The 13,942-nt window shown below is 42.2% G+C and overlaps 1 protein-coding gene across 1 annotated transcript in view; it reads right to left on the bottom strand.

The window, feature by feature from the left end:
- Positions 1-13,942, bottom strand: part of arl15a (ADP-ribosylation factor-like 15a) — a 190,828-nt gene that overhangs the window by 70,887 nt on the left and 105,999 nt on the right. The window contains exon 4 of the mRNA XM_084414330.1: positions 6,390-6,598. Within this exon, the coding sequence (XP_084270456.1) occupies positions 6,390-6,598 (209 nt within the window). The remainder of the gene's footprint in view (positions 1-6,389; positions 6,599-13,942) is intronic.

Here is a 13,942-nt window from a genome sequence, read left to right on the forward strand (position 1 = left end):
GGCTCAGGAACAGACACTGGCTCCGGCTCAGGAACAGACACTGGCTCCGGCTCAGGAACAGACACTGGCTCCGGCTCAGGAACAGACACTGGCTCCGGCTCAGGAACAGACACTGGCTCCGGCTCAGGAACAGACACTGGCTCCGGCTCAGGAACAGACACTGGCTCCGGCTCAGGAACAGACACTGGCTCCGGCTCAGGAACAGACACTGGCTCCGGCTCAGGAACAGACACTGGCTCCGGCTCAGGAACAGACACTGGCTCCGGCTCAGGAACAGACACTGGCTCCGGCTCAGGAACAGACACTGGCTCCGGCTCAGGAACAGACACTGGCTCCGGCTCAGGAACAGACACTGGCTCCGGCTCAGGAACAGACACTGGCTCCGGCTCAGGAACAGACACTGGCTCCGGCTCAGGAACAGACACTGGCTCCGGCTCAGGAACAGACACTGGCTCCGGCTCAGGAACAGACACTGGCTCCGGCTCAGGAACAGACACGGGCTCCGGCTCAGGAACAGACACGGGCTCCGGCTCAGGAACAGACACGGGCTCCGGCTCAGGAACAGACACGGGCTCCGGCTCAGGAACAGACACGGGCTCCGGCTCAGGAACAGACACGGGCTCCGGCTCAGGAACAGACACGGGCTCCGGCTCAGGAACAGACACTGGCTCCGGCTCAGGAACAGACACTGGCTCCGGCTCAGGAACAGGAACAGACATCACCGGCTCAGGAACAGACACCACCGGCTCAGGAACAGACACCACCGGCTCAGGAACAGACACCACCGGCTCAGGAACAGACACCACCGGCTCAAGTGTGTGTGTAGCCCACACACACCACATGGCTGTGGCCATAATGGCCAGTGTCGCGGTCACTGAGGGCTCAGGCTCAGGAACAGACACCACCGGCCCAGACACAGGCTCGACGGCGGCCATCTTGTCCGAAGACCCAGTCTTGGTAGTGACCTTCTTGTCCGAAGACACAGGCTCTACAGGCGTAACGTGAACAGGTTCAGTGGTGGCCATCTTGTCCGAAGACACAGGCTCAGCAGACGTGACGGGAACACTCTCGGCGGCGACCATCTTGTCCGAAGACACAGGCTCAGCAGATGTGACGGGAACACCCTCGGCGGCGGCCATCCTGTCCGAAGACACCGGCTCGGCAGACTTGACATGAATAGTCTCTGACTGGGCAGACGTGACTGGAACAGTCTCTGACTGGGCAGACGTGACGTGAACAGTCTCTGACTGGGCAGACGTGACGTGAACAGTCTCTGACTGGGCAGACGTGACGTGAACAGTCTCTGGCTGGGCAGACGTGACGTGAACAGTCTCCGGCTGGGCAGACGTGACGTGAACAGTCTCCGGCTGGGCAGACGTGACGTGAACAGTCTCTGGCTGGGCAGACGTGACGTGAACAGTCTCTGGCTGGGCAGACGTGACGTGAACCGTCTCTGGCTGGGCAGACGTGACGTGAACAGTCTCTGGCTGGGCAGACGTGACGTGAACAGTCTCTGGCTGCTCCGCAACGGAATCCTCCGGGACATTGGGGAGGCCGGAGGTCTTCCTCCTCCTCCGCCGTCTTTGATGGTGAGGTGCAGGTTCAGGTCTGGACGGAGTTAATGGTGGATGGAACTCTGGGCTGGGCAGCAGCGATGCGTTCTCTGGGCTGGGCAGCGGCGATGCATTCTCTGGGCTGGGCAGCGGCGATGCATTCTCTGGGCTGGGCAGCGGCGATGCATTCTCTGGGCTGGGCAGCGGCGATGCATTCTCTGGGCTGGGCAGCGGCGATGCATTCTCTGGGCTGGGCAGCGGCGATGCATTCTCTGGGCTGGGCAGCGGCGATGCATTCTCTGGGCTGGGCAGCGGCGATGCATTCTCTGGGCTGGGCAGCGGCGATGCATTCTCTGGGCTGGGCAGCGGCGATGCATTCTCTGGGCTGGGCAGCGGCGATGCATTCTCTGGGCTGGGCAGCGGCGATGCATTCTCTGGGCTGGGCAGCGGCGATGCATTCTCTGGGCTGGGCAGCGGCGATGCATTCTCTGGGCTGGGCAGCGGCGATGCATTCTCTGGGCTGGGCAGCGGCGATGCATTCTCTGGGCTGGGCAGCGGGGATGCAGGCGGGTCCGATGTATCCCACCGAGCACGATGGTGGAGATACATAGCGAAACCCGGGAAGTCTAAAATTTCCAACCCCTTCATCTCCCACTGAGGCAAGGGAACATCCAAACAAAGATTAAATACCTCTTTGAGGACTATATCCCCAAGCCCGAGTCCCTCTGCAGCCGAGCTGAATTTCCGGGCGAAATCCTTCACCCTGGTCCCCTGCTGTCGGAGGGAGACCAACCCGCTAAGTTTCAGGATTCGCTCCAGGTGAGGGCAGGAATCCTTTTGCTGAATCCTCATTGTTGGTGGATCGTTCTGTCACGGGAAGTCAAAAGGTGAGGCGAGGATTCAAGTGCGGAAAGGAATTTAATGAATAAACAACAAAACAGACCAAAAACCAAAACTCCCTCGTGGGGGAAAAACAAGGCAGGCAAATACTCAAAACATAACACAGGGGGAAACAGAGACAACGATCCACACAGACTGCAAACAAGAGGGAACTAATAAAGGGAAACTAATCAGGGGGAACAGGTGGGAGAACTCAAACAATAATCAGATAACAAGTAGGGCGGGGCTAACAATGACACAAGCACATGGCACAACATAACAAACACCCAAGTGCAGAACAAGACAAGACAGACATGTGACACTGTGGCAGAGCTCACTGCCTCTCTAAGCCAAACTCACGTGGCTCTTGAAGTGTTTGCAAACAGCTAAAAGAGGTCAAGCGCTTTGACTTCAACTTCTAAAAATAGACCAACACATGGCAAACTCCCCAGTAATGTGGTTTGCGCTGATCAGATGCAACTGACCACATTTATGAGCTTAAACAAAAGAGGGGTCTGTGTGGTCTCTCTCGGTTGACCACCAACCAAGTCAACACCAAATACAAGAGTTTCCTCAGCATGCACTCACACAGTACATGTCACGCGTGCTGTTAGTCAATATCAGGATATCTGCAGACCAGGTGGCACACAACACTATAGGCTTATACACTATACAAATCAAAGGGGACCAGCGTCTAAGTCTTTGTTATTTTTCATTAGTAGTTGCCAGTAAAATCCTCTCTGACATGCTAAGCATTCCAGCAGACAATGTTTGTAATTACTTTATGCCTGTTGCACAACAATGCACACTCGAGTATAGTGTGATACTCACATCCATTGTCAGGGCCTAAGCTTTCAAAAACCTCTCCAGCATATTTCCTTATGTCAAGAGTTGGCAACAAGCTTGTCTGAAATACTTTGCAGGCTCCTTCTCTCACTGCCAATTGAGTTCTCACTACGACCACAATACAAGCCTCTTCAGTTGAGAGAGTCTAGCAGGGAAACACAAGTAGAAAGTGGAGGTGGCTAGCCAAAACATCCCACACCGAACACAACCGCACTGGAAGAAGGCAGGTGTCACTTTCACATGCAACCACAGTGAGTAAATTCTCTTCCCTTTACTTAGGCCACTTTCACAGCGCATGCATAAGCAGCGTGTACTGTAAGAAAAGCTGCAATGCGACATTTGACAAAGTGTCGATAGAGCTGCATTGCTATGAGAAAATTATTTTCCGGGTTACTACTTTCATTTACAAAGGACATGATGAAATGTTTTTTAGGAGTGAGTTATTGAGAACTACTATACCTGAATCTGCACCCCAAACCCCAAAGAAGCCTTTATATGCGGAACTTGTGTCAAGCCTGACATTGGTGTCTTTTTTCAATCAATAGATTCGTAGATTTTTATTTTATTAAAAAACAAACCTATATTGCAAAATATTGAGGTGATAAATAGGTTTAAAGTGTCTATTTTTTACGTATCTATGTTTTATTTTCCATAGATAAAGACCAATTTGCAGATAAAAATATTATAAATAGGTGTAAAATATTACCTGGAAAATATTACCTTCTTAATTCCACCCACCATTAAGGGAGTTGTTATGTAAGTGTATGAGCCTGAAAAGAAACATAAACTATGGCTGTCAATGTAATAAAATAATTTTGATTAATTTCATGATATCTGTAGTCTTTACCAAGTAGAATGAAACTGTAATGAAACTGTCAATTTTGGTGATTTAAAAAAAAAACTTTTTAATTTTAAAAAGATTTGTTTTGGGCATTTTTGCATTTATTGTGATGGGACAGAATAGACTTGACAGGAGAGAGAGCCCGGGACTCGAATTTTGGTTGCCCGAAGCACAATCGTGCTATATGTCGGAGCGCTGCCCACGAGGCTATCGGCTCCGACATATTTTGTGAATTTCAACATATTTATTTAAATGTAATTTCATTTCAAATTTACAGCAGACAAAATAGCACTCCCTTGCGGCCCCCTGTGCTTTGAGGCAACATGCTGTATATGCATAGCCTAGAAATCTAGACGCACCCTAGCGGCAGCAAAATGTATTTTGCAGCCAGGTGGGTCTAGACACTCACAATAGACCTTCTAGCTGCAAAAACCCAACTTGGGTCAGGCCAATCACAACGCGTATAGAGTAGGCGGGGCGGGCTTAACATAATGACGACAGAGATGTGACGGTTACCTGGCTTGAAAACAAAGAATGGCTGCAGGCGAACAGTCTTTCGAATCGGCTTTGGCCGCGACTCTGGAGGACTTGGAGTTAAGTTTTTCTTTGAGAAAAGAGCAAAGAACGGCACTTAAGTCATTCTTTAAAAAGGAAGATGTGTTCGTAGTTTTGCCGGTGTTACACCAGATTCTGTGACCGTCATAATATCTGACCGTAGTGGGCGCGGTTGTCACTGCGTGCTCCGTGATCTACGCAAACAGAGTAACTTCTGACTATAAGCCAAAGGTGAAGTATTTACGACACGTTTGTTTAGAAATGCTTTTTTTTGCCTGTCAGATATGGCAAAAGTTGAATCTATCATCTAACGTTAGCTCAGCTGTTGGGAAAACGCTCTGGTTGGTTGTAGCGCTGTCCTATTGCGTGCAGAGGGAATTTGAAAGACAGCCGTTTATCCCGCCCCTCGGATTGAGCGTGTCTATGGTGAGTTTCCAGACCTAACATCTTGATGTAGGTCTGGCTTGCCAGGCTAGTATATGCATATAAGAACAGCAAAATAAATGTGCTCTCCAGGTCTTAATTTTCCAATTATGAGTCACATTTATCAGCCAGTGATATAATCTGTAGTTAGCAGCAGGCATTTGTTTGGTTTCTTGAATTGCATCACAGACAACAGCTTCTGTGCCAGCTAAAAGGTGCCAAAAGCAAGATTAACGGAAACAATCTGCATAATCAAGAATAAACAAAAAAGTTACAAAAATAATGGGAATCAGTTGGGCTGACGATGCCCTGTCTTTCCTTCACATTTAATAGTGGAAACTTTAAAAAGCATTTTTTTCTTTCTTTAATTATTATACCTCAGCATAGTTGAATAAGACATTCCAAATGTTTACATTATGACTGGTTTAAAGGGATTTTAGGGAAAATATCAATATGATTTAGGATTTTATGATTAGGTAGTTTTCAGGAGAATAATAAAAAACAAGTACCATCCACAATTTATTTAGTTTAATAAGTACAATTTTTATTAAATTAATCCATGAAATTAATGTGACACTAGTGGGTTTAAACAGCACTTTGTTTTAAACCACTGCTGACACACTTAAAAAAAAAAAAAAACTATTATTTATTTTCATCTTATTTATTAATTTTATTAATAATTTATCAGTGATTGACAACAAATATTACTTCTTGTTCCAAATATTCAGCCAAGCATGTTGAACTTGTTGAAATGTGACATCAAAGTTTAAATTCTGGCAACCTGTAAAAATGTGTACTCATGGTATGTATATAGATTGATAATTTCCTGTCTCGGATGCATAACTCCAGCACCAAACTGTCATACTTATGTCCATGTCAAGATTTAATACATACTTGGAAAACTTAAAGTGCCTCCTGCAGCATACTTCCTCCTGAGGAGAACAAACTCTACCGGGTTTTCTCAGCGTGTGGAAAAAGACTATTAGTCAGCCAGCCCACGTCACAGCATGTTTACACCATCAGCTCTGGTTCTGTGATGCAGTAGGGAGGGGGAGCTCCACACAACATCCTATCCCAGCCCTGGTCAGTCATCTTCCAAAACTGACCATAAACATCAGCTCTTATTACATGGCAACAGGACGCTTTCCAAAAACCACGCTTCCCATTGCTCAGTCCAAACACTTCAGAGAGTGTGTACAAACAGAGGCCAGCAACCCTCAACAGCAGCGAATCACAGAGAAGATGGTCGGCACTTAACATAGAGCTATATTTGGTGTGGAAAGTTACCATACCTCCAACACAGAGCGGGCAGCTGGTGAATCCTGGTGGTTGGCGAGAATGAGGAAAGGAAGGGTGCACAGCTGAGGATGCTGCATGGCCAAGTGGAGCTCAGACCGGGAAGCCTCCATCTCTTCATCTGATCCAGCACTATTGAGGACAAACACTACACCTTGGGAACCTTGATAATATCGACTCCAGTATTTCTTGATGGTCTCAGCTCCTAAAAAAATGGGAAATAGTAATGATGTACCATGTGACCCTCTGTTCATATACGATGATAAGTAAGCAAAAATCAGAAGTGAAATATTGTCTCCCTTTCAATTTACGAGTGTAATTTTGAATTGAATTAGCTACGCCCTACAGGAAGATGAACTGAAATTTGAATTCAAAATGACAGGAAGAAGAATATGTAGATTTGTAAATGAAAATAAAATAAACACAGATAAAGCATTCTGTGAAAAACTGTTTTTCCACTGTGGTCCACAAAAGTTAACTAAAAAATATGAAGAAATGTATGAATTTAATAAAAATAATTATAGGTGGTATCCATCCATCCAACAACCATTCTTCAAGGCTTTTAAGCCTTTTTTTTCAGATTATTTGCAAACATGTTAATAGTTTGTATTGAAAAACTTTGATTTTCTAGCTTAAAAAGTTATTCATTTTTATTTCACTTCCTTGCATTCAAATTGCAATTCTGTATCCTGTTTGCTACCTGAATTCAAATTCAATTCAAAGGAATTGAATTGTTATTTAAAAAGGCATTCTAACTTTAATTCTGAATGGCACACAACCCTGGTTTAAAGCCATTACAAGTCTTTCATTTCTGATGCTAGTAGGTTCACATTCGCTTCAAATCTTCGGTCTTGCACAAATCTGAAATATTCATGGGGATTTACATGGCGGTCTCACTGAACAGATCATGTAATAAAATATTCCTCATTCTCTTTCCTTATAGCAACAGTCTATGACATAAATCATATTATGCTGTTACAGTGCTCCTCTTGATTTGGAAAGTTTTAAAATCTTTCAAAACGAATCCCTTATGCTTAGAATACTAAACTTGGTCTGATTGGAGCCAAAATAAATATGAAAGGAGGAAAAAGGGACATAAAATCATCAAGCATTATTCTGTCACAATAATCATCAGACCACAAGTCAAGTCATGTAACTGTAAACAAATCTGGTGAGATCTAGAAAAAAAAGTGTTCTTGAAGTCTCAAAACAACATTGTTTAGCGGACACTGCAAGAAATAAATCACACTCATCAGAAAAGAAGCATTTTGTTTGACTTGCAATAGTGTAAAATAACAGCACACAAGTCTCCTGGGGAGATGTGAAACGACAGTGTGGTCATTTGCTCAGTGTTTTCTAACAGTTCAGTTCAAATATCTCAATGATTTGCTTCGACCATCTCATGCAACAAGATTCTAGTAATTCAGCAACCGATTTAGAGTTAGAGTTGAACTTTATTGTCCATTCTGTTTGTCACAGAGCGGAAATCTGTCTTTGACACTGGTGACAGATACAGTCACATTAATGCTTAAAAACACATGCCACATGAACAACACATAATTCACAAAATTATACTATTAAACACTAATTAAATTAAACAACAATTAAACACAAACTACAATTAAAATAAGTGCACATGAATACAGTACAGATGTAGATAATGAAATGAGAAAATGTATTTCCATTATACAATTACAAATAATTAATTGTCAAGACAAATCGGTGTCATCACATGTATGACAAACATGTACAAACCTGTTTGTATTATCACAGAAATGTCTGATTAATTTACCTACATCTATTTCGAAGAGACTTAGAATAGAGTTAGAAATAAACAGTCAGTCTATCATCAGAAAGACATGGTTCTGCAGCAAGTTTCTCTATAGAGTAAATACACAGGACTTTTTAGGAACTATACAATGTATCTGGGTTTCTCTTGGTTGCCAGCTCAAATGTTTTGCTGGTTTAGAGTCCACATATGGTTCTTTTTTTAGTGCTATAAATTGATGTGCATATATTTACTATGCCACAGTAGCTGTTTTTATTTCACGACTCTCTGGAACACTTGATTCTGATTTTGACATTCTGCAGTCAAATGCTTATGTAGAATGACTGTTAAACTGTATATTTGATTGTTGTCGGACAACCGATTCCCACAGCTGTACATTGCTCCACTGCCTAATTTTTTCACATCACAAAATAATTTCAACACAAATGTCAATTCACAATAATGTTGTGGGATAATGTACAGACAGACAATCGTAATGGCAAAACCTTGTCAGGGCTTATTGTGCAATAATGATCCTCTTACTGTAGGTTATGCCTTAGGTGCAAGTTTTCTGTAAGAATGAGCCCTACATTCTCACAAGGTGAATCATCCACTAATATCTCGTCTTCATTTACACTACAAAACCTCATAGGTTTGAGGGCATAAAGGTTTAAAATATATATATATATTTTTTATTAATTTTATTCAGCAGGGATGCATAAAATTTATCAAAAGGGACAGTAAATATATTTATAATGTTAAAAAAAGATTTCTATTTCAAGCAAATGCTTTTCTTTTGAGCTTTCTATTCATCAAAGAATCCTGAAAAACATAATATAATTCCACAGAAATTTCAAGCATCACAATAGACCTTATTCAGAGCAGCGCCATGACAGGTATGAAAGCAATGCTGTTACGGATAGACTTACCGTGTTTTCAATGGCATCCACTGTAAAAAGCTGTATAAAACTCCTAGATTACAAAGAATTTTCCACAGCTCATATTTTCTGGAGTTTTTGTCAGCAGAACAATTCAAAAACACATTAAATAACAATAGTACAACCCACTGAAGAGATGTCTATCCCTCACAGTCTCACTTCTATTCCCATTAAAAAATCAAAGATGGTGCTGTTGTGAATATGTTCTATTGTTTTCAACACTGATAATAATAAGAAATGGTTCTTGAGCACCAAATCAGTATATTAGAATGATTTCTGAAGCATCAAGTGACCCCGAAGACTGTAATGGCTCACAGGAATAAATTACATTTCAAAATATAATGGTTTTCTATTTGAATATATTACAAGTTTTACTGTATTTTTTATCAAATAAATGCAGCCTAGGTAAGCAAAGACTTCTTTTAAAAACATTTAAAAAATCGTACTGATCCCAAACTTTTGAACTATAGTAGGGGAGAGCAGGGGCGAAAGTAAAATTTTTCAGAAAAACATCATTTTAAAAGATATTGTTTTAGACAAGAGATATATTTTTGCTGTGGTCAATAACTCACAAGTGTGGTCTATCAATACCAGGTGGTATTTTGTACAGATGTCGAATGACTTCAGTATAATTTCACTTTGAACGTAATTTGCACATTGTTACTTTCGACCCCGTCGGTTGGGACGAAAGTAACACACAGGTGGGTCAAAAGTAACACAACAAGACAAGCTAGATTTTTTTGTGTTACTCTTGTTTTCATTAAATATACCTGACTATGACTTTGTTAATATGTAACTGCAAACATATTTTGTCCTTTATCTTGGCAAAAAAATTATTAAATTACATTTTCATTTTAAATTTCAGTTTCATCAAATGTTTCAAAAATAACCAGACAGTACAAACTTGATTTGTTTAGAATATTTTTTATTGGCAATGTCAGTCCATTTTATAAAACATTCAACAGTATGAACAATATGAAAATTAAATATGAAAATTAAACTAAATTAGCATAAATTCTCAAAATAAGCTAACAGTAGCCTAGTCATGTTTCCATCCAGCTGTTTTTATGCGTAAATTCAAAATGTGCATAAAAACATCTGAGTGGAAACACTGCAAATTCATAGGTGGAGGTGGAAAAGCTAAGGTATGGCTAACCTAAATGTGAGGGATAAAATGTGAGGGTATCATCCCAAAAACAGCTGTTCCTCAATGTTCCTCGAGTGAATCCTAGAAACAAAAACAGCAAAGAAATGCCACCATAACTTGGATGGAAACCTGACTTATATAAACAGTTATTAACAGTACAAACAAAAAGGAACATAAAAAAGGCATTAGCCTACTCATTGTCACAGTTGTGACAGATATAATGTTCTGCACCCTCAGTGCATGCCTCATGTGACCAGAGCTGGCAAAAGAGACACTGAACCCACACTTCCCCAGGCAAGGATGAGCTGAATGTTTCCTTACACACAAGACATTCCTCATCCTTGTCCGAGGAAACTGTGGGTGCAGTGTTTTCGATGGTGAGGAGCCTTTTCTTTGGAGCAGACGGCTTCTTCTGGATCCTCTTCTGTTGCTCCTCCTCCAGAGCTGCCCTCACCAGAGAGTCCGTGAGGATCGCCGTTGACCTGCAACATTCAAAGTGAGAAAAATTGTTGTCAGCATTTGTATAAATTTACAGGCAGTTATTGCTCATCCTCCAAAAACCAAACGCCACTCACCTCCTTCTGCCTCTCCGTTTTGTGTCCTTTCTCGGACCAGCCTTAGGAAAGGGACGTACAGCTTCTGGAATGAATGCCTGGACAGAAGTCCTGGAATTCAGGCCTAGACTAGTCTGCCTTACCTCAAGCATACCTCTTTCCCCTTCTTCAGGGGGGACAGCTTAATCAGCGGACACAGAAACAATAATATTAATATCATGTGCACAATTCCATTTTAGTTATTATTTTACTAAAATCCTTCAGGATTAACCAAGTTCTATCTTATTTTATCTTACCTGAACAGACAGCTGGGTGGTCAGGGATGGCAGACTCTAAACAGGTGTCCCTTGAACCAGCAGGATACTCTGGCAGCAGTCCTCCCGCAAACAGGCTCTGGCTGTATGGGTGTGTGTTGGAATGTGGTGTGGGAGCACATGGTACTTGTGAAGGAACTGGGCGGTCAGTGACATAGGCAGGTGAGACGTCTTGCTCCTCAAAAATATCTGGGTTGAAGGGGCAGATGCCAGTGCACACAAAGCCAGATGTGATGTTGCTGGGTGTTGCTGCTCGTGGCAGAGCTGTGGCCACTAGGTTTGGAATGTCATATATGGTAAAAGTTTTTCCAGGATGTGTTCTCATCCAGTGATCTGCTGCTGTGTTTACATATCGCTTCAGTGGACCGAAGACACTCCTGTCGAGCGGCTGGAGACGGTGTGAGCAGTGGGGTGGGAAAGATAGTAGGACTATCCCGTTTGACAGACAAAAGTCAATTGCTGCTACAGAAAGGTGTGACCAATGATTGTCGAGGAGGAGCAGCACCTTCGACTCCAGGTTCACACGGGTGTGTCTGGCAAAGTGCTGGAGAAAGGCAAGAAAGTCTACATCCTGCATCCACCCTGAACTATTAGCAGAACCAGTAGAGCCGATGGGACCATTCCTAACAAAGTGGTCCTGGAACTTATTCCTGGGAAAGATGAAGTACGAGGGAATGCAATTGCCTTGTGCATTAACAGCAAGGGCAATGGTGACCAATGTCCCCCTCTCCCCAGAGGTCACTGCACCGACCTGGCGCTTCCCCTTGGTGGCGATAATTTTACCTGGCACCTGGACCGTTGTGGTACCTGAAATTTAATTATAAACTTTGATGAGCTTTCATGAACATTTGTAAGTGTTTATATACCTAGATGTGTGTGTATTGTTAGTGTTTGTATATAGTTACATATTTATTTACATTATTGTTTTATTATCTATATCTCTATATAATAAATTAATTAATACATTTGTATGTTTTTATTATAGCTATGTGTGTGTGTGCGTGTGTAGTGTTTTTGTATAATTACATATTTATTCACCTCATAGTTTTATAATCTGTACTATATATTTATCTGTATAGGCTACAGTATGTATTTTAGGGCTGTAATCTCCCAGTCGATTAGTCGATTATTTGGTCGATACGTTCTGGCTCGACCAAAAATTCTGATTGGTCGATTTTTTGCCGCGTTCATTTCATCAGTTTTGCCGCGTTCATTTCATCAGGTGGAAAGCACTAATTGCTAATGGGGGTGTTTTCAGAGCACCCCTGTTTCACAGGTAACAGTCTGTCTTCAGAACACCCCCCTTGTTTTCACTTCTTTTGGATTAGCCCAACCCACTGGAGAAGAGAGACAGATTGAAGTAAGTAGGCTACTAGAAGGTTTGCTGAATATTTTTTATTTAATTGTGAGAGCATTTAATTCATAGTCAGTCAGTCCTCTTCTACCATGTCAACAAAGACATCGGCAGTGTGGCAGCATTTTTTTTTAAGTTAATAGTCTATTCGTGTCTCAGCCGCGAAGCTGAGCTCCACAGAGCGGCTGCACAGAGCGGCTGAAATGATAGTGTCTGTCAGTTATTATAATACATATGACAAAAACAATTGTCTAAATTATGTTGCACATTCCTCAAAAGTTCTTGTGATGATATCACTAGTTGACAACATAGTACTATTTTCGGAAATCATAGGCTATGATATTGCGCAGGTGCATGTGATGCAACGCTGTCAGAGCCGACAGACTCGTGTGTCAGACTCATTTCAGTGCAAAATAATTAGGTCAAAAACGATTTAATATACTGCAAATAGCCTACTAGTAATTTTTATGTTTATTTATAATTCATTTAGGCGGACAACAAGTCTACCAAGTACTGCGCACAGTGCGCAGCTAAATAATTTAACGTTTTTTTTTCCTAACGTAATTTTTAGTCGAAAATTTCAGGACTTCAGTCGACCAAGATTTTCTTTGGTTGATTACAGCCCTAATGTATTTATTATCACAGTCTATAGTTTATTAAATTTTATATAACAATAGATTTGTCCCATGTATTTTAAACCACTGAATCATTGTAACTTTTTTTAGTTTTAATGAATTGTAAACTTTACCTGTTTCATCCACGTTCCAAATGTCCTTTGCTTCAAAACGTTCGCGGAGAAGAACTGTCTGCAAGTTCTTAAAAAAAGAGGACACATTGTTTTGTTGAAGCTAGTGGAACGGGACATGCTGGTGGCTTGGGGTCTACGAATAGATAATGTCTTGTTTCTTTCAAGGAAGGAGGTGAGCCAGGCCTTTCCCGCCACCAAAAAAATTTAGAGGGACATTGTTTATGACATGATTAAGATAAAATAAGACTTTACTGATCCTGCACTGGGGATTTTTATATGTTGCAGCAGCTTTACAGACAGTGGAAAAATGTAATATAATGTCAATAAAAATAAAAATTAGAATAAAAATGAAAAATCTATTTAAAGAATATACAAATCTCACATTTTGATAAGCATTTAAACTGGTTTTAGTAAGAGCAGTGTAAGTGAGCTGCATGTTGAGTGTTTTTTACTGTAGGCCTACTACACTGACCTCCTTAGGAGACAGGCCAAAATAAATATCAGCTGCCCTCTTAATGTAAGCCTCCAGCTTCCTCTCTTGGTCCACAGAGAAGACTTTGGTGTGTGACCTATACCCTGGTGGTCTAGTCTTCTCCCTACTGTTCTCTGCCCTCCTCCTGCAGGATCGGAGCAAAGTGACATGGCATATGCCATGCGACTTTGCAGCTGCGCTAAGACTCATTTTCCTGACAGATATGTCCAGAAACCCCCTCTCATACATGTCTG

The sequence above is a fragment of the Rutilus rutilus genome (assembly GCF_951802725.1).
Source record: "Rutilus rutilus genome assembly, chromosome: 7".
In the NCBI taxonomy this organism is placed as follows: domain Eukaryota; kingdom Metazoa; phylum Chordata; class Actinopteri; order Cypriniformes; family Leuciscidae; genus Rutilus; species Rutilus rutilus.